Source organism: Amblyomma americanum, chromosome 2 (assembly GCF_052857255.1).
Source record: "Amblyomma americanum isolate KBUSLIRL-KWMA chromosome 2, ASM5285725v1, whole genome shotgun sequence".
In the NCBI taxonomy this organism is placed as follows: domain Eukaryota; kingdom Metazoa; phylum Arthropoda; class Arachnida; order Ixodida; family Ixodidae; genus Amblyomma; species Amblyomma americanum.
Genome location: NC_135498.1, coordinates 132249861 through 132270831, shown reverse-complemented (window position 1 = coordinate 132270831; position 20971 = coordinate 132249861). Strand labels below are relative to the sequence as shown.

The 20971-nt window shown below is 44.7% G+C and overlaps 1 protein-coding gene across 2 annotated transcripts in view; it reads right to left on the bottom strand.

The window, feature by feature from the left end:
- Positions 1–303: 303 nt before the first annotated feature.
- The window catches only part of LOC144121808 (monocarboxylate transporter 14-like), a 31190-nt gene continuing 10522 nt past the window's right edge, over positions 304–20971 (bottom strand). For both annotated transcript variants that reach the window (XM_077655210.1, XM_077655211.1), the window contains 4 exons: positions 12441–12675; positions 10748–10891; positions 2551–3552; positions 304–477 (listed from right to left, as the gene is read on the bottom strand). In XM_077655210.1, the coding sequence (XP_077511336.1) occupies positions 329–477; positions 2551–3552; positions 10748–10891; positions 12441–12675 (1530 nt within the window). In that variant the 3' untranslated portion in view covers positions 304–328. The remainder of the gene's footprint in view (positions 478–2550; positions 3553–10747; positions 10892–12440; positions 12676–20971) is intronic.

The following is a 20971-nucleotide window of genomic DNA, read 5'->3' as shown; positions in this document are numbered from 1 at the left end:
TCTCCAGATGAAGAAAAGCAGATTGGGGGAGAGCATGGCTGTGCTGTCGCTTCCAATTCTTAGTACTGGGGGAATAGGAAGCAATGGCAGTAAATTGTTATTCTTTATTTTTTTTAGCAACTTCTTCTCTGAGCACAGCAGGGGACTGGCACACTTTGTTTCAGAAGTGTTGAAAGATACATCTGAATAGCATAATTCGCATTGCTCTAATCTATGAATAATCAAAAGGTTTAAGCCTCATTACTCGAAATCGATGGGAGCTATTCGTCAGGACGGGGGAAAGCACACCTTCGTCCCGTATAAAAGATTTACTTGAAAATATTCCAGTTTATTTTGTACTAGGTATTTTCGCATCGGACCTTCTCTTCTTGGCATCCAGGCATGCCTGCGCAGAGAGTAAGATGGCGGCGAAGAGGTTCAAGCCTCCGCATAGTCGGTAAAGGTTGTCGTATGAGCCCCTCATATCGCGGAAAGCACCTGCATAGAAGGAATAAAATCATAGATCAACACTATAGTGCGGTAGTCGAGAAATGGAAGCAAGCGTGAACGGCGTGAAAGTGGCACTGACAGTCTGGGTATCTAGGTTTGTATAAGTTTGACAGAGACCAAGAATGTATATGCTACCAAGGAAATCCTGTCGAAGAAAGGCCGATATTTATATCTCTTTCATTAGCCGGTTCACCTTTACCGCTCGCCCTTGCAAAAAAGCACAGATGTCCTGGTGTTTAAAAAGTGGACATTCACAAAATTTTCAACGTGCTGCAGTTTGAATCTTCCCGCACTTATCGCCTTCTATAATAAGGAAATATTTCGAATCCAGTTTCATGATAGCAGTACCCTGCTCTTATATTTAGGCCACTCTTACCGGAATAGTTTTTGCAAAAACAGAATTCTTTCATTTCCATTGGTCGCGTACAATAAAGCTACATTGTTTTGCTCTAAAGCCACCTTATTGAGATACATTTATACTTCACGGTTCATTTCAACTCCTCCCGTAAAAGCTGCGGCTAGTTCATATTAAGTTGTCATGGTTCTTGGCGATTTTCTTCTGTTTGAGATATCTATGACGCAGTTCTGAATTGTGCAAATAGCCGGGGCAGTGCGCTTCTACTAAAGGAGCACCGAATAATCCGTGTGCTATACAGAGCATCCCGTGGTCAGATAGAGAGCAAATTAAGCAGCACTTTATTTCTTACATTGCTACAGTTTCGTCCGCTTATAATGGTCGGAACATAGCAGCAGGAGTTATGTAGGTGTAATGCGTCTCGCTATTCCATCGCAAGAGTAACGTCAGCACAATATCCGCATAGCGCTAACACATGAAAATATGCCTAAATGAGCAATAATTTGCAATTGTTATGCATAGAAAAACAAAATTAATCGAAAAATAGACAGCAGGCATCCAAGTACTTTGATAAATACGCGTTTTAAGTTGAGAGCAGCTGTACATTTAAGCTTCTTGGAACTCGCCGGCGCTTCTCCTTGTCTCATCTGCTGCCGTGGACCCATCTCCTGCGATCAGCAGTACACGTGCTGCACAGTTCTCATAGTAATGGTTATGCCCACAAATAATTTTTGCCTCGGTGGTGAGGCACTCACCAGGCATGCGGCAAGAATTGCAAGATCTTGGAAGGTGCCACCAGATAGTGACGATTGAATTACTATCATAAGGAAGGGCGACTAGCGACTAGAGAAAGCACCGCCATAGATACTACATCGAATTCGGGGGGGGCAGCGACGATAGTAAACATTTTATTTGTTCCCCATGGTCGCATAATCATAAAAGCAGCTCTTTCAGGCCAGCAAAGCAAGCAAGGCACACTGTAGGACTCTTTCTTATCAGCATGAAGACTGAGGTTAAATTATGCGTTGCCTACTGCGGTAACTCACAAACGTTACTCTACGCTGTAAGCAACAATGAGCATATATTGGATTGAAAAGGGACTAAGATGCCCTCTATCCCACTCCATTTTAGGGGCAAGGTGTTCTGTCTAATCCTTGGGGTAGCTTTTCATCGCTAAAAATACGAAATACTTACAGTTGGCAACAGAAACAAATTCCTTCTTGAACGCATTGGAAGTCCTAGCACTTAAGGCGCTTTTAGCCAGAATTTAACTCTCCTCTGTATTCTAATGTCAGCACCTCCTGTCCCCGTTTAAATTCCTCCTCCAATCGGTTACGACATCTAATTATTATACTTTATGGTGGGAATATGGCCCCGTTACCAAGCGCCAGCTTTCCGCATATTAAGTGATCGCTGTTTAAGCCTGGACATGAGCTGCACACCCTGTACCTTAAAGAGAGTGCGGTAGACAATAGCTTACTCTCTTGTTACTCCTATATAAACCTGTTCGTGCTCAAAGAGTGTACTATTTGTAACTTGTCGCTTCATTCGCTTGTTCTTGTTACAGGCATTAATGAGCACTGTTTCATATTTCAAAGAGCAGAACGGATGTTCTTCGGTAAATGATTGGCTTTCTAAATAGGTGCAAAAACGAGATGCGGCAGCATTAACATCACGTATAATAAGACGAACTGATGATTACTCACCCACAATAGAAGGCTCGCAGAAAAGAAGTGGAACTGTGGCAAGGCCCATGAGGCCCCAGGACGCGGCGACGCTTTCCACTCCCAGAGAGTCTGCTACAAGAACGGGCTTGAAGGCGTTCAAGTAACCCTGCTGGATTCCAGCCACAAAGGTGACCGCGCCTACAGCCCAAATGCCGCCAACATGCGGCATCAGCCAGAAAGCGAGAGAGAGCAGAGCCAGGCTGAGCGCTGCTATTGGGCTCCGACTATGTGCCACCCTGTCCGCTATAACAGGAATCGCAAGGCGTCCGAGAAACCCTCCCAAGCACTGAAATATCACAAGCTGTGCTGCGGTGCTGAGTGGGACACCTTTGTCCCGAGCGTAGTCGACGATTGTAGAGGTGAACAGCGGTAGCGTGAAATCTGCCGAAACCATTGCCACTAAAAGCACATAAAAACACGGCGATTTCAACACCCTTGTAACTTGTGACACAATACCTTCACTTGTGACGCTTCGTTGCAGACTGTCTGGTGGCCCTCCCATACATTCCTGTGGCTTCCTCGCAAGCCCTGCTGTCACTATCGTTCCAAGGACGTCGGTACTTGTGCTCACATTGTCACCGCTTTTTTCATACACCTTTTGAGGCGCGCACTCAGGTGGCTTGATGACATCGCGACAACCGCTTGATGCTTCTGTTCGGTCTGTAGTTCCGTACGCAGTGCCGTTCCCTTCGTTCACCAGGTGGCCGGGAGCGCTTCGGGCTTTGCGCGAAAGGCACTCCGTGGGACGGGCGTACCGCAGCAGCAGTGACAGCGGAATCAGGTTGAGGGCCATGCCTCCAGTCAAAATAAGAGCGCCTCCTAGACCATACTCGAACGCCAGGTATGACAGCAGCGAAGGGCCAACGATGCCTGACAGCGATATTCCTAGAAACTTCAGGCCTGTCGCGGCGCCTCGATATTGGTCAAAGTATGCCACGATGTGCACAGAGGTTCCGATCACAATAATTCCGAACGATGCTCCTGTTTGGAATAAATAAAAATAACGTAAGATCCTACCATGTTTCTTGGTCTGCCATGCATCATAAACTGAAACTGTGCATGGCTTATAGGTTACACAAGTTGTTGTGCATTAAGTCTGTTCGGATTATTAGCGCCACATGATCAATGTGTGTAAATTGATGTGAACAAAAACTGCGCCAGAAGCATGAGCCCTGCCGGTTGTCAGTAATAACGGGAGAATAATTTCATTTTTCTTGTTCAGTTTTCTTACACTTGCGTACACTAGAGTCTAAATGTGCAGTCCGCTCGGATTTTAGAGCCGCTTATGAGCATAATGATACCAGACGAAAGATCTAATGATGGCATGTAGGGAAGATCTTTCGCGGCTGTTTTTGTGCTCAGAAGAGATAGCTCAAGATTCCTCAAAAAGTTTCAATGCACTCTCTCTGTCTCTGTACGCACTTGGTATACAACGAAAAAATCGCGAAAAGAAAAGCATTAGCATTACCAAGTCGTGTTAATATTGTGTTTCGGGTTCTCCCTGTTCTCCGCGATCCGCCATTCCACTCAGTTTTACAAAGCTGCCATTTCGTTACTATTGCGGCTTTCATCGCCTTCGTCTTTTATAACAGCTTTGGTACTAGGACATTGGTTCACTTTTCGTCACCTTAGCGTACAACGTCTTTAGTTACGATAAAATCGGTCACACTTCTCTCTCCTGTTGGCCGCAACTGTTTGCGCCCTTCGTCACTTTACTGGCCGCCGACGCTAATACAGGTAATTACGCTTTTGGTCTCATCGGCCTGGCTGGTGCCACCGCCTTATTCCTTGACACCGGCTTGATGTCTCCCTTATTTTCCGAGAACGATGTTACGACCTTATCTACCCTGATTCCTCTACGCAACTGGAACTTGTGTCTATAACGGCTTCCTGTCCGGCGTGTCTGCCAATGTGACAATCTGCTTACCGCCTCATTGCGCACACACTTATTGTGTCTTGAGTCAGCTGAAGAAAGTGGCCTAGGAAATTAATTTGCTGCACCCCAAATCTTCATTCGTTGGACCAGCCACTGATGTTTTGCATGTTGCGCGTGTTAAGCATCACCATTAAGCACCCGCTCCTCAGTTAAGAGCGCGCCGCCAGCCAAAACCTCCACCAAGTTAATTGTGGAGTTGGAGTTATCTATGAGACAAACTTGGACAACCAGCAGCTACGCACCGAAAAACAGCTCCAAGCAGCATTTGCTCTTGAGTCGTGGGCCCCGACGCAGATTCATAGCAAGGCTGACTTCATCTTGTGAATGCGTACCGTGACACTATGTTTCCGTTCGCAACCGATGCCTTAATAGCCATCCATTTATCACTCAGTTCTCCTTAGACGTCTTCGCCTATTTTACTGCCGGTGCGTCAAAACAGCTGCAAATTATGCCGCTATACAAATTCACAGTTCGCATAAAAACGTTTTTGCGGTCAATGCGCTTCCTGTTTCTTTTATGCAAACAAAGATAAAGTTACCATAACAGGATATTTTGGCCGCAGCGTGTGTCATGGTCTTTGAAATACGCATACCGAATGGTTCCAATATCATATGTACAGTGCGCATTTTATGAGATTCCTATGCAGAGGCTTTAGAAGCGTCTCCGAAGAAGTATCGCAGTGTTCTTGCACGCGATGGGTGTCTAAGCCAAAACTAAGTCTGCCTGAGATCTTCTTGAGAGATATGCGTAATCCCCATATGATAATTTATGCAGGCCTCTAGTTTAGGAGAAAGTAGTAACACTAGCAGTGTACGGAAGGTGAAAGAAAGAAGGTTGTAGCATTTTACAGTAAATTCCGCAATATGCGGTACTGTCCAATGAAAAGATATCCATCATTATCTCACGTACACTATTTTTTTCTAAACGTTTTTGCCAATGATGTGAAGGAGGCCGCACGTTTAATAGTGCTGTAGCTTGACTGCGGTGAGTTGATAAAAGGCTGTACAAGACGAGAGTCGGACTTGGCGCAACTGTCAACTGAAAATTTATTTGATAGAAACGTGAATATTAATGGAAATGAGAACCACCACTGTGCATACGTGTCACTTTTTAACAACTGCGCGAGCTGTTGCTATCAAACGCCATCTCTCTCGGTTTAAAAGAGGGAGTCGTTAGAAGCCTTGATGTGACAACGCATTACCAGGTATTCGCGACTAGCGATTCTAGTTAACTTGACTGCCACCACGAGTCACGTGGCTTTTAGCATTCAAATATAGCACGTTGAAATCATCCGTGACAAAAAAAAAACAGCGAGAATGACCGAGTGGCTGCAAAAGACCACATGAAAGGCCCGCTGTGGTAAAGGGCACTGGTTGAAAGCAGCCCCGAATTCCTGCTAATGTTTAAGCGTAAAGGTAACGCTCACCTAAAGATCACGCGCTGAAGTTTGTTATCTGTCAGTTACCTTGAGTGAAATTGTTTAATAGGTATATCACAGCGAGCTCTATATATTAAATGTGGGCCTGGCAGTTGAGAGATTTTTAATGCGCTTCCTCTTTTGTTGGACGTTGAGAACTACCTGCCGTAAAAGTACAGAATGCTGAAGAACGTTGAAGAAACGACTGTGACAAAACAACAAGTTTTTGGGCTTAGTGCCACTTTCTGCACAGTTCGGTGATGTGTCCTAGCGGTGACCCAAATTGAACGAGAAATTCCTCTCAACTTGGACCAGGCTCCGTCGTAAGGCTAGAAATTTTTCGCTGCGTCCTTTAAGTGCTATGCCACATCTAGGTAGAGTGAATGAATCAAAATCGGATGCTAAGTCAGCTAGAAAAACGTAATACGTAGTTTGGTAATTTTGGAGGAATTCACTTAACATTTTTTGATTATTCACGCTTCGTCACTGGCATCCGTATGCATTTAGGCAACATGTCCTAGTGAACATTAATATGCGTTTTGAAATATCAGCAAGTTGTTGATCCTTCTTTGAGAGCGTGAACCGCTGTTTATATTCCCCTTTGTCGGCATAGCCACTACTCACTCATGTTGCCTTAGAAGCTGAATGTAACTAAATTTACAGGCAAATTTCTCGCTGACTTGCTGAAAAGATATTTCCAGATAACAAGCCGCATTAGCAACATAACTAAGCACGCCCAAAGCGAGCTTGTGTTTTTACGCCGTTACATGGCACTGCACCTCCGTCTGCAAAGGTTATGAAGTATTTAACAAACGCTCATCCCGAACTGCATTACGCTTGCACAGTTTTAGACCCTCATCAGTCAATGCTTTCTTTTGCCCTCGAATCATTTTATGAATCATTTTATCGAATAATTTTATGGTTGCTCCTTTCACTCAAGTGTCACTAAACTGAAGTTCATGTGTATTCTTCTATCTTTACAACTCTTAGTGCACGCCGCAAAAAAGCCTGACTATATTTCTGATTGTTCTATAAAGTGTCACACAAATTAAGTCAAAATGTAACATTTCATCCTTCGACTTAACAGGCAAACAATCTTTTTTATTAATTCTAAAACTCACCATTTCAAAATTGTGCCATCATATCTGATCACTGTGTTACTCATCCCCTGTTCAGGGCAAAGTGCACCTACCATCTGCACACACCCCAGTGCGTCTTACCATTTCTTGGTCGAGACGACAAAACACTATAATAACATTCCTGTCGATGCGGTAAGTACACTGATCAAGCACACTTTAATGGAGCACACTTCGATGAAGGCCAAATTCCAGAGGCCCGTGTGCTGTACGATGTCAGTGCACGTTAAAGAACCCCAGGTGGTCGAAATTTCAGGAGCCCTTCACTACGGCGTCCCTCATAGCCTGAGTCGCTTTGGGCGGCTAAACCCCCGTAAACTATAAATTTAAGGCGACCACTGAAAAAATCAGGGCCAATTTTTAGCAACCAACTCGCAAAAGGGACATTTCGGACATCATTAACTATATGAAGGAATAAATAACATTCCCGAGTTCTCGGTCGAAAAGTGGTAGGTGCTGCTCACTTTGAATTTAGCCGCAACACACCCACCCTTAAATTACATAGCGGTTATGTACCGAATAACATCAACTTAAGCGTCGCTTTTTATTTAACTCCGATTACCGGAACAAATAGGGTTTTCTGGCGGGCTAGTTGGTGCTTCTCGAGTTGAGTTGAGCTGAGGTGAGTGCGTTTCTACAGGTGGCATTAGCCTTGCTTAGTCTGTTGGTGGTTCTCGTTCATGATTAAGCTGCGCGGAAGAACGAGGACAGAGACTAGCAACATGTTCTTTCGCGCAGTTTAATAATGAACCAGACCAGGTACCCTAGTGTGAAATTCTTTGCATTCTACCGCTCTTACGAAAATGTGGAAGGTAGCAGAAAGTGCGCAATGCTTTAGCGGTGCGTCCCTTCGGGCGACCTTGTACCAATCAAGTCCAGTATGGAGTAGTAACACTAGCACCCTGGCTGTTAGGTTTATGTTTGCTTCCCGGCACAAACGTAGCACGCAACAAGGATGGCAAGTGGAAGGGTAGTGGGGAAGCGCTTGTCGTTTACACACTCTCTTGTTTTTGTGGCGCCAAACATTTATTCCAAAAAGTTAGCCTGGGACTAAGGAGCTGTCTGCACAGCCGAAAGGCTCACACAAAAACAGCAGCTATGGCGCACTTGGAGCACCCTAGCACAACCTTTTGACAAATAATTGCAGTCAAGTCAGAACATGAGTAAGGGAGCACTCAGAGACATGCTACGACTATTTTTGTGTTGCCGTGCAAAACATAAGCAGCCAATTTTAGAAAATATGTTTTAACAAATCGGCTTTCGGCGCTCCTCTTTTGTTTCTGACTCCCTCCGTTCCCTCCGCCTGCCCCGTATCGATACGGCAGCATGTCTCGCATATAGCAAAAAGAAGATTACAAATTCCCGGCTTTTATTCACCCTTTCCTTGACTCAGTGAAAGCGACTGCTATGTCATTGCTCATAGCGCGCTCTTTCCGTGTTTTTGATGGGTGCCTTTACGACAGCCCGTCCGTTCATGGCGGTGAAAATCGCTTTTCGGTTCGCATACAACATTCTGTGTCATTATCATCTCTTAATCCTTTGCGATATATACGAAGCAGGTAAATTTACTCTCGAAATAAGGTTTTCTTATTAACTGCTGTATTACACGATACTGCAGTCCGGAGGACCGAAAGTGTGGCAGTCGTGAACAATATTACGAGACCGTACAAATGGGCCTGTGAAACAAGATGCCGCACCTGATAATCTCAATGAAGGGTGCAGCTCAATAGGGCCACAGCCTAAATCTATGCTGATTCACCGATTGATACCAGTGACGATGCGCGCTTAATGCTGCAGCGGCGCTGCATGCCTAGAAAGTCGAGGGATGCGCTTTAACGCTTGCACCCGCGCAGCAACGCTATTATGTAGCTATATCTGCACTGCGAACCTCTGTCACATGTCGATCCTGTTTTGTTAAAAAGAGGAGCGGGGGCTTCTTGCGTGGTAGGGATGTGCGGGAACACTTTGTCAGTTGCACAAAAGACCGGCACGTCCTCTCAAGTGGCGCTGTTTTCTTCTACCAGCGTGGCAGTAGGGATCCTACTTTCGTATCTGAAACCGCATATATAATGCGAAGTTAAGAGGTGTCAAATTTAGCTCTTAATGATCGAGAAATTCGGCCTCTCTGTTTTTGGCGACGGGATAGGGCTAGGTCATAATTTACTACAAATCAGCATTGGGCTAATAACGCAGTGACCAAGACAAGTGCCAGGTCGCTGGAGTTGTGTGACTCCCTTGCTGGGAGTTGTGCACCGGCGTCGGCTTAGCGCCAATTTCCGTAATCTCCGAGCTGCTGCTGTGATTCTGCTGTTAGAGTCTCCTAAAGGCTCAAGACTGAAAACGGCGCAGAAAACAGGACAACATAGAGAGAAGCAACACAAACAGCACCGAACTTACAAACTGAGTGTATTTCATGCGAAAGCGCAATAAATACAGGAGATACACATAAAATAAAATAAAAGAACACTACGATATAAAATTGATACAATTGCGGGTCAATATCTAAAAAGGCTATCTCTTTTCTCGATAAGCGAAGAGACGGCACGCTCAAGCACTTGTCACCTCTCGTGTGGATGCCCAAAGCTTCGTACAGTTCTCTTTTTTGTTGGCTTGCGTACGTGCGCAATACGGTGCGATGAGGCGGTGAGAAGGTGTGCGTGTAGTGTTTTCGGCACCCAACACATTGCTCAGGTTGTGCAGGAAAGTAAACGGGGCAGAGAAAAAGTGAGAATCTTGCAGCACTAAGCCCGGGACGCAATATGTTGACTGCCAAAGCAAGGTGATCTATGAAATCCCTGTGTCGTGCGGTGCCACTTATGTTGGCCAGACTAGCCGCTGCTTAAATGACAGATTAAGAGAGCACGCTAATGATGTCAGAGTAGGCAGAGGGGTCGCACTCGCCAAGCATGTGACAACATGCAAATGCACTCCCCAGTTCAACAGAAGCAAAGTGTTGCGCACCTACGCAAGCCAACAAAAACGAAAACTGTACGAAGCTTTCGTCATCCGCACGAGAGGTGACAGCTGCTTGAGCGTGGCGTCTCTTCGCTTATCGAGAAAAGAGAGAGCCTTTTCAGACATTGACCTGCAATAGTATCAATCTTATATCATGGTGTTCTTTTAGTTTTTATGTCCACTTTCTGTATTTATTGCGCTTTCGCATGAAATACACTCAGTTTTAAGATTGGTGCTGTGTGTGTTGCTTTTCTTTATCTCGTCCCGTTTTTCGCGCCGTTTTCAGTCTTGAATCATGAACCAACTGGCCCAATAATCATCCCTTTTGCTCCTGAAGGCACATTTCTGAAGGTTTTAAACGACTGAGTCTGTGAGGAACGCCGTCGTCAAGGGCTCCGGATAATTTCGAAACCTGGGTTTCCTAACGTGCGCTGACGTCGCACAGTACACGGGCCAATAGCATTTCGCCTGCAAGAAAATGCGCCCGCCGCGGCCGGAATCGAACACGTGTCTTTCGCGTCAGCAACCGATCATCATAACAACTTAGTCACCGCGGCAGCTTTCCATCTGAAGGTGAAATATTAATTTCACTTCACTTTTATTTCCCAGACTTAGATGAACATCTTTGATGGCTTGACTTTTATGTACACACCTTTTAGCACGCAGAGTAGCATGTACAGTTGCATGCAGATAACTTTCCACAATATCACAGCACAAAATAAAAGTACTTGCCGTACAAGAATCCTAAAGTTACCGACATCCAGGTCATATTCGGAACGAAGGCGGATGCGACGACAGCTATTGGACAAATGAAGGCACCTGCCAGGATCGTGTTGTGAATGGACACTCTATGCTGAATGGCTCCGAGTGCGAAACCTTCGAAAAAAAGTAAAAAAGTGATGCCGTCATGAGTAACGAATCAGTCAATGCCGCCTAAAAATCATCGCCGCTACTGTAGCGTAAAGCACCGCACAACATGCCAGCGAATTCTTAGTCAGATCACATTAAGCATGGTTGATGTGGCAATCGTTACGTGTTCATACAAGTATATTGGCAATGATATGCGAAACATGAGGGGTATCTTCATTTGTCCATGCGATTCTACGAAACGCAAAGTATGGATGTTAAGGTATATGAACTAATACGCAGTTTTAAGAACTTTCGAGGGTGTCATCAGGAACTGTTCCAGAACGACAATTCTCGGTCACGTCGGTTCGCCAGCAAACATTAGCTGCACGGGAACGTTTTATTAGTAGCAGCAATACGAATCAGCGCACAGGCATCAATGGTCCAAGCCGGTTTTGATGTTGGTAATAAACATTTGGAGGTGGTTGGGTCAAAGCGCTTAATAAATTTTTCGCAACACAGATCGCAGAAAACGGAAGTTTGCTAGCAAGAATTTTATTGTGTGCGAAGCAATTACGCGTGCCAGCTGTACAATAACTTTTCCCAGAAAATCATCATTAAAAACGCTATTTGTGGTGCCACTAGCTTCCAGTAAGAACACTTTCGTAGTCGTAATTGCAGTGAGCTCCCGTTACCGGTGCGGACCACATCTTGGGAGTTTACGTTATTCCTGGCATTGGCTGTTGTTGCCGTTTTGCACCATATTGCTCCCTCTTTTTATCACTCCATAGAAGCAGACAACGTGTCTTTTTTCCATCGTGGAAACAAGCCGCCTGTATTTATTTTTTTCTCCGACACAAGACACAATACTCATCATCTAAGGTTTTGAAGCACACAGATGCCATTGACGCTGAAACAAATTTTGCGAATTGCGACGTTATGATCTAATGATAACAAGCATTTTTTTTTGTTTCTCGAATGTAACTACAGCAAAATCCGGCTGTACCGCCTGATCAAAAGTATACAGCTCAAGTAGTCTGATTGTGGGGCCTGCAGCATGGCCCGTTATGGACCCTAAGCGAAAGAAATCTCTCGAAAGAGGACTGACTTTGCGTCCTCAATCCTCCCAAGGTTTCGAATGCTTGATGTTCTAGGTAGCTACGCTAAACTGTTTAAAAGCAAGCCCCTTGTCCTGTATAGTTTAGACGGGGGCAGCATATAGGATTGAGTCCGGAAAATTATACAGATCACCAAAGTCGCAATAAATGTTTTCTTACCAGAGGAAGTTAACTCTGCAGTGAGAAAACGATGAGTGCCAATAGCGCTGTCCTCCGTGCGTAGCGTTCTCCGAACGATTGAACCACTACTCATGTGGCACGTTGGGACAAAAAAGATTTGAATCCACATCCGTGCTTCTTTGATTTAATCTATCAGCAGTAAAGACCTCCCCTCTGCAGTCAATAGTACACTTGGCACTATGCTTTATTTTCTTTAAGGCCAACATTTAGCCTTGCGGATTTTACGCAGGATTCTGGCTATACACGTTATGCTAAAGTATTTAGAAGTGCGGCGTAATTACCCATTAAATTTGTCGTTGCCATGTCGACAGTTTTGGGCCACGAGGCGACGCTTCTGGGCACGGCGAAATTGTCCATGAAGAGGACGAACAACAGACCGCTGTTCGTCTGTGGAATGGACACGAGGAGGCTCATGCATGCCGCGATGAACGGAATCGTCCAGCAGCTGTCCACAAATCTCGCAGAAGGGTGCAGACCCGTTCTCGAGGGCGTGATCACAGGTGTAACCATCGTTACCTTCACCACATGGAAAATGTCAAGAAAAAAAAGACCCATACTGTGCGCTTCCCGCATGCAGCATTGAAAACATTAAGCACTTTCGTGGGAACACGGAAATTCCCACGAAGAGCGCACAGATACTTCGACTGATGAGGTCTTCCTTTTTGACTCACCATCTAAAACCTTTATCCACCGCCGTGCTTTTCACAGAATTCAAATTTACTCAAAAGTCAATCACGCATTCAATTTCCTACAAACGACACTGTCCATTGCTGCCCTGCGAGCCAAGTTCCGAAGTTGTACACGTTCACGTTAATGATAACAAACACCATTCCCAGCAAGTGACCATGGAACCCTGTTTTCCTTAGAACGTTCAGCAACATAAACCTGTGTTTTTTTTTCAGAGAGAGATAGAGAACTGTAAGAACTTGAAAACTGCCTTCAATGCGGTCCTCTGCGAAGAAGGCCCCAGAATCTTCACTTCAGTTAGGGGCCGAGGATCGAAGCAGCGGAGTGTTGCAGCCAAGAGGACACGCTCACGCTGAAACCGAGGGCAGTCACAAAGTAGGTGTTCTATTGTTTCGTCGCACCCTCAGTTCTGACACGCAGGAGAGTCTGCCATTGCGATTAAGGGGGAGTAGGCATTTGTAAACGCCACTCCCAGCCACAGGCGACACAACAGCGTAGCATCGCAGCGGGAGAGGCCGGACGGAGGACTGAGTTGAAGTAAGAGGTCTAGGCAGTGCAGACGGCATGCGGAGTTTCCAGTAGAAAACCATAACGCTAAAATCTCATTTCGGTATAGCATTCGCAGATGTCTTGCTGCGTCGGCTCATGTCAACGGTTTCTTTTCAGACAAGGTTAATTTGTCTAGTGATGAAGACTGCAGGCATGGAAGTGATTGTATACACGACAAACAAGCCGACTTTTGTTTAGCTTTAACGATTTATTAGGCGGCAGTAGGGCCCGCAAACAAAAACAATTCAGCGGCGGCGATACCAGCAACTTTCTTGCACAAACTTCGGGTTGAGATTAGCAATGAATTTTCGTCATGTCCTATTTAAACACGATGGCCACCTTTCTGTATAACACGTGAACAAGCAATGAAAATTGCCGAATATCTAGAAGCTACAGCAGAAGGTGATAATTGTTCCAGAGTTCCACGAGAGTTCCAGAGATGTCGTTACAGAGATTTATTACATGTCCAAAAGACCACAGAAGAGATTTATTGCCGAGTTGGGCAAAGTGCGACCACAGAAGAGATTTATTGCCGAGTTGGGCAAAATGCGACAGCACTTTGCCATTCGTGTCTACATACGAATCCTTCGTTGCCAGCTTTGTGATTTTCGTCAAAATATTGTAATTGGTTTTTACAGAGGACTTGTAGCGCACCAGTGAACTGTAACTGTACCTGGCATGGTGAAACGCGGAATGTGCCAACACCCCGCGCAAACTACTGCAAGGAATCAGTTTTATATACCCTCCCGTCACTGTTAAATCGGTTAGAGCAAGAGTCATTTTACCCCTTTTTTAACTCAAATTCAAAGATTAAGTTATTTTTATCAAGTTTACTTACGTGAGATGCGTATTGTTTCAGTCATTTTAGTTAGAGCGTTCGTTTCGCTAACAACTGTATTCAAATCAATTGTTTCATTTCTTGATGTATGCTTAGTGACTGATTCAACATGTAACACTCGTGCTTTGTTTTCGTTTGTTTTTTTGTTTTGTTTTTACCTGTTACACATTTGTACGACAGCCGTATTTGTATGTGCGCCAATTTGTAAAGAGGCACGACCCAAGCCAAGCCGCTGTCATGGCTTTTAGTCCTGTCTATTTCTCTCAAGAAGGGGAAATCAAGAATTGAATTCAACTGAATTGATTATTTTTATTCACAGATATAAAAAACAAGTACTGCCGAAGTATTGCCTACAGTCCTGGCATTATGCTCATCAAATATAAAAATCCTACCGGATTTGAAGCACAGTAACAGGTAACGAAATGTAGAACATCAAAATATCGCATTATGTCCAGGCTCATATGAATAAATCAAAGAGTGCACGGGATAAAACCAGACACCCTTTCCAAGTCACCATATTACTCATGAAATCTAGACAACGTTTGCGAGCCAATTCCAATGACACGAACTGCACTAAGGCCGAACACAGCGCTGTTTTATTCCATGCCCTAACGCAGGCTAAGCAGTTCTGCCACTGTGTTGTGAGTGTAGCCCGGCAACGGAACGTGCTTAAGTTTGCTCCCTTCACCGCGTCATTGCTCCGTTTTAGTGTCACAGTTATTGCTGCTTTGCTCAGCCGCGTTCAACTCTATTGGTAACGCGTGATCATGATCTTTTTAATAAGGTTTTAGGTCAGACTGAACAGAGTTTCGTTGTGATAACGTGCTGCAGAAAGAACTGTTTATTTTCGCAGGAAAAAGTGCGATGCTGAGCTTCGCATGAATTTTTCTACAGTATCTACTTTTCATTTTCATATGACCAGTTTCACTTTGTTTTTCTTCTGCCATTACATGATTTTCTGTTGGGGATTTCTGTTTGGTAATGACTTCCTCTTGATGGTATTATTTTCCCTGCTGCCGCTCTCGATGTAGATGTTTGTTCTATGAGAGGTGGGGCCTGTCAAGCCACAAAACCGTGGCTTTTTTTCTCGCCTTCCTTATCACAGTTTGCTTTGCAGCGTTTTTATCGTATGTTTATATCACGTAAAATTTTGACTGTGGTGGAATAAATAAATTCAATTTCCCATTATATTTACTGTTCTGTTATGGGCGTCTTTGGAAACACACAAACTCTTAATGGCTGCAGTCCTGCTTGATTGTCGCGAGGACTTCCTTCGTGTTTTATGCACTCAAGTCAGCATTTACTGTCTACTTTGGCATGCTCATATTATCCAATGGAGCTGGGCTACGCACGTTGAGGCTTGGAGCACGCAATAAATTCACTGCATTTGCTTCAGTCCCGCACGAGCAAGAGAACATATCTATGTGCCTAGGTGTAGCCTGCTTAAAAAATAATTCAGCCTTAATTTACAGAGCGGCAAAAAATCTTATGTATTGTATAAAAGGAGGCCAATAAAATTTATTTACTAATACCCTTGCTTTTAATCTAGGAACCTCGGTTCATTAAGGTGCGCAGTTTTGAAAATTCTGAGTGGAGAAACTCGCGCCTTTTCAGCCGCTTTCCCGTTCACGAAGGCTCAGCTGTTTATGTTGCTGCCTGCTTATAAGAGCAAATTTTTGTCCGCCCTGAACTGAATTCTATGGATGGTGTGGCGGATCATTGCGCATAAATAATAAGATGCAAATAGGAAGACGAAAAAGAACGATGAATTCAATGATGTACAGGCCGTCCTCAATACTGACCTTTGCCGTACACGCGGTAGAAAGACGGGACAAGGTGGTTGTTCAATGTAACTCGCTGTGAAGCTTGAGTCTCCTAACTTTACCTCCAGGATTCTTACGTAGACAAGGCTATTCTTCACTGTTATTTTTTGATAAAAGGCACCATCACCGAATTAAATACAGCAACGTCCCGGTGTGTTTTTGAAGAAATGCTTCTTTCAATAGCATAGCTTAAGGCATGGCCGCATCACTGGGTTCTTAGAACCACCTTTTTGAGGAAATACTGTTGCTTACAACCGTTAATTAAAAAAAATCGAAACAACAGTGATTAGCAAGATATCTTTTGCGTAAAAAACACTTTTCACTATTTAATTCTTTCCTGTTTTCCGCCCAGCCTTTAACGCAGATTGATAAGCTTGAAAGGTATTTAACACTCTGCCAGTCTGCCGTATATATGGGTAACAAGGCAATAAGCTGTCCACTCGCGCATTCCCTTTTTGGGCAGTGTATGCGGCTCAAGTCTTAGGTTAGATTTCAATCGCTAAATATATGGAATGCTTACTCTTAGTAACGGAGGCACATTTCAAGCGCAAAGCATAGTAAATCGATGGAAGGAGCATTTTAAACGCGGCACCAAAGGACTTCAGCCTATCGGATAGCAGAGATTGAAACCTTTGTCAAGATCTTCGCAACTGCGAGCAATATAGAGAGTCGCATGTTCTGAATAGAAAATTTGTTTCCGCCCCTAACCTTAGTATTTCGTATTATTTTTTGGAAATCCCCCCCAGGGCTTGGGCAGAAAGCCATGCCCCTAATACAGTGTGCGCTAGAGGAGAGTTTAGTCTCTTTTTACTCCGATTAAGTTAATTCATGTTAAGAGTGTAAATATAGGGCCGATGAAATAACTGTTCGTCTTTCCGAAGCGCACGGAGCTTATACATTTTACCACAGAGCGAAGGCAGATACGACGGTAAATACTGCAGTAACAAAGGAAGAGTATCAGAATGAGTCTAAACTTTATTGATATGCTGTTCAGCGGTTATGGCAGTGGTCACTTCACCATCACCTTAGCCTCACTCCAGTGCTTAAGATTTAACAAAACCAGCTGCGCTAACGTAATTAGAGCCGAAGCGAACATGTGCAGGCGGATTCTTTTGAATTCTTTCAAAATACTTAAGAGAATTTTTACTGCATTCGAATCACTACAAAAGCACGGATTTTTCCTAAGACGACGATGAGCGGGCAGTACCGCCGGAAGGCGGGGATGGAGATTTATGAAGACGACGCTCTGCAATGCACAGCGCGAGTGTAGTGAACATTAACACGAAGGCAACAACGACAACAACAACATCACGAGGCGCGCTCGGCTGCGACTATAGCCTGCACTTCGATCTTATCCAAGAGGCCGAGAAACGATACGTCAAATCTGCACGGTTATCGAAATCTTTGTTCCGCGAGCAGTCGCTTTGTTGCGAGGAATATATGCTGCTCTGCATGAGTCGCCTAGCTGGCTTCCCTAGTTAGATGCATGTGCTTGCCTCCCAGAATTTTGATGTCTGCAATGTTGGGAACGTGCGCGGGTATGGTGAGCTGTTACGCAGCCTGTTGTTTAACTGCATAAGCATACTGAGATTCTCCTCTTCGGCAATATTTCCATGCAATACGGAAGGAAAACGCTGGGGCGATAGCCTAGTGAGCTCTCGCAGAGGTCATTTAAGCTGATCTGTTCACGCCGCCGTGAGTTAGACTCCCAGTTGTGGATATTGGTTTGATTTCTTTTTGTGCCTGTTTCTCTACGCCCACATACATCGCAATAGGCTATTCTGTTGGGCTCTGAACCTCCGGATTATTGCTGCCGCGCTAATCTAGTACGCGATATCTGATACACCAAAAATTGAGAAGCTACAGCCAAATTACTAACACGAAAATCAATTCGCCAGCGTTCCAACTATTGGCGATTTCATTGGAGTATCGACAATAGACAATTCCCATGGAAAATCAGTTTTGGTTCTGCACCTTATACGAATATCCGAAGTATATTTTTTTAGTGTAACGAATGTCCGTATGCAAGATTTTTTTTTTTAATGTGTCGTGTCCGGCTCTGTTATACGATTCCTCCCTGACTAAGTAAATTGTACTCCTTTAGTTTTGTCATTAAACCTTCAAAGTGTTTATTAACTGGCTCATAGCGTTTAATGCCCCAAAGCGAATAAGGCTGTGATCGACGCCAGAGTGAAGGCCTGCAGATAATTTGGCCACCTGAGGTTATGTAACATGCGCTAACAACGCACAGTACACTGGTCTCTAGTAATTCGCCTCCATCGAAATGCTATTACCACGCACTGGATTCAACCTGCGTCTTTCGGGTCAGCAGCCGCCGCCAATAACCACTAAGGAAACGCGGCAGCCTGAGCTCTTGAATGATTGTAAACTTATTTCACTTAGGCTACCTTTAATACCCCCTTCCCCCCTGTTAGCATGAGAAAGAAATACTTCAGGAACCTGTACCGACGCCTTGCCAAAAGCAATAAATGTTCCCATTCCGCCCGGCAAAGCGTCAATGGGCAGAAAGAAATCACTTCATTCTTTTTTAACAAATGAAGTGAGTTCTCGTCAGTGAATGCGCTACAGAACAACCAGACGAACATCGTCCGGAACTTCTGTAGTCCTATTTGCTGGAAAGCGGAGAGGAAAGTTTAAAAACTTTGTGCGCAATTCCGCTCGCACAAGAGTAACGCGTATTGTAGAAGCATTTGGCTGCCTAGAATCAGCAACTTTTTTTCGGCTTCGTGAAGTTCGCCCATTCATGAGTGATAACTTCTGTAATATTTGGGGCATAGTCGATTGAACGTTTTCATCGCAGTAGAAATATTTTTTAATAGGCTGTGATTGGCTCGACAGGAGAGCCGAGTTTTCATATCATTCCAACAACTTTGTTTAGCTCCCGCTCTGCTTACCTTTAAAAACTAAACAAATTTTTCCAAGTTAAAACACACGAAGCTCCGAAATCTCTAAAGTCTAGTGCATTTCCGAATGTACTTTCTTCTTGTCGGCCTGTTACTAGTTCATCACGACGCGCATAAGCACCCATGAGTGTATAGACCAGCGCTATGTATTCTTACATATTTTCACAGCTTTTGCGCGCAGACAAAGATCTATGCATGCGCAACAATCCGATCACGTATATGCAGTCAAGTGCGCGCGCAAACAGACACAGATGCAGGGAGAAACACTTGCCCACACCACGCGCGCAAAAAGGAACGATCACACACAGCACGCACGCAAAAATATTCGTGCAGGAACATAAAAACAGAAGCATTATATCCTGTATACAGACGAAGTCGCAGACACATGGGTACAGAGATATACGCGCACATGCTCATAAAAATTCTGGCAAATACATTGAGAGTGTGTCCTCAGTCATGCATAGGTGCAAGACGCACAAATAGGACAGATAAACGCATAAAAATTGCCACATAAACTCAGGAGCCTGTGTACACACGCATCCGTAGACGCTAATGCACTCGCGCTATGTACACATAAGCATTAAAATCTCTGCACATATACAGGAACGTGCGTGCACATGTATGCACAAATGCATGGGCGCAAAGGCATATGAGCACACATGCAAAAACTACGCACATACACTGGAGCGTGTGTGCACACACATGCCCAGACGCATAGCGCTGAGATATACGTGCACGCAAGCATAAACAGCCCCGCACATGCATAGTAACATGTCTGCATACGGATACAGAGATGCATGGGCGCAAACACATCCGCGCAAGCGAGCATAAACATCCCCGCACGTACACAAAAACCTGAGCGCATATGCACGCACTCATGCTTGATGTACAAAGATGCGCGCTGACAAGCACACAAATCCCCGCATATACACCGAAGCGCTTGTATACGCACTCAGACACACAGACGCAGACAAATACATGGACACAAGCATAAATATCCCTACACATGCACAAGGATAAGTGAGCGCAGGATTGAATAAATGCATCGGTGCAGGCATATACACGTACAAAAGCATAAATATCTCCACACAGACATAGGAGCATATGCGCACCCGAATCCACGGACGCATAGGCGGGGAGATATACGCGCACACAAGCATAAATATCCCCGCAAAAACAAAAGAACACGTGTGCACACGCATACACACATGCATGGGCCGACAAGTATAGGAGCACACAGTCGTAGATATCCTCGCACAAACATAGGAACATGTGCTCACATGAATGCACAGACACATAGGAGCAGAGATATACACGCACACCAGCATAAGTATGCCCACATGTACAAAAAACGTGTGCACACGGATGCACAGCCTCATCGGTGCACAGTTATAAGCCCACATAAGGATAAATATCCCTGAATGTACAAAAACACTTGTGTGCAAATGCATAGACACGTGTATGGACTCCCAGGATTGCGTGCAGAAAAGCATAAACATCGCCGGACATGCAGAGTAACATGTGCACACACACATACACACATGCATGTGCGCCCAAAATACGCTCACAAAATCATAAATATCCCAGCACATACACAGGAACATGTGTGCACACGGATGCATGCAGGCGTGGCCAACGAAAATACACGCACGAAAGCATAAATAACGCCGCACATACACAGGAACATGTGTTCTTGCGGGTGAACATATGCATCGCCGCGCAGCTATACGCGCGCGCAAGCATAAATATCCCCGCACATACAAAAGAACATATGTGCACACGCATGCACAGACGCATGCGCATACAAGCATATATAACCTCGCACGTACAAAAGGACATGTGTGCACATGCATACGCATAAGCATGCGCGCCGCAATACGCGCACAAAACCATAAATAACCCCGCACATACACAGCAGCATGTGCGCGCACGGATCCACAGATGCATTTACGCACAGATATAGGCGCACACAAGCATTAATATCCCCGCAC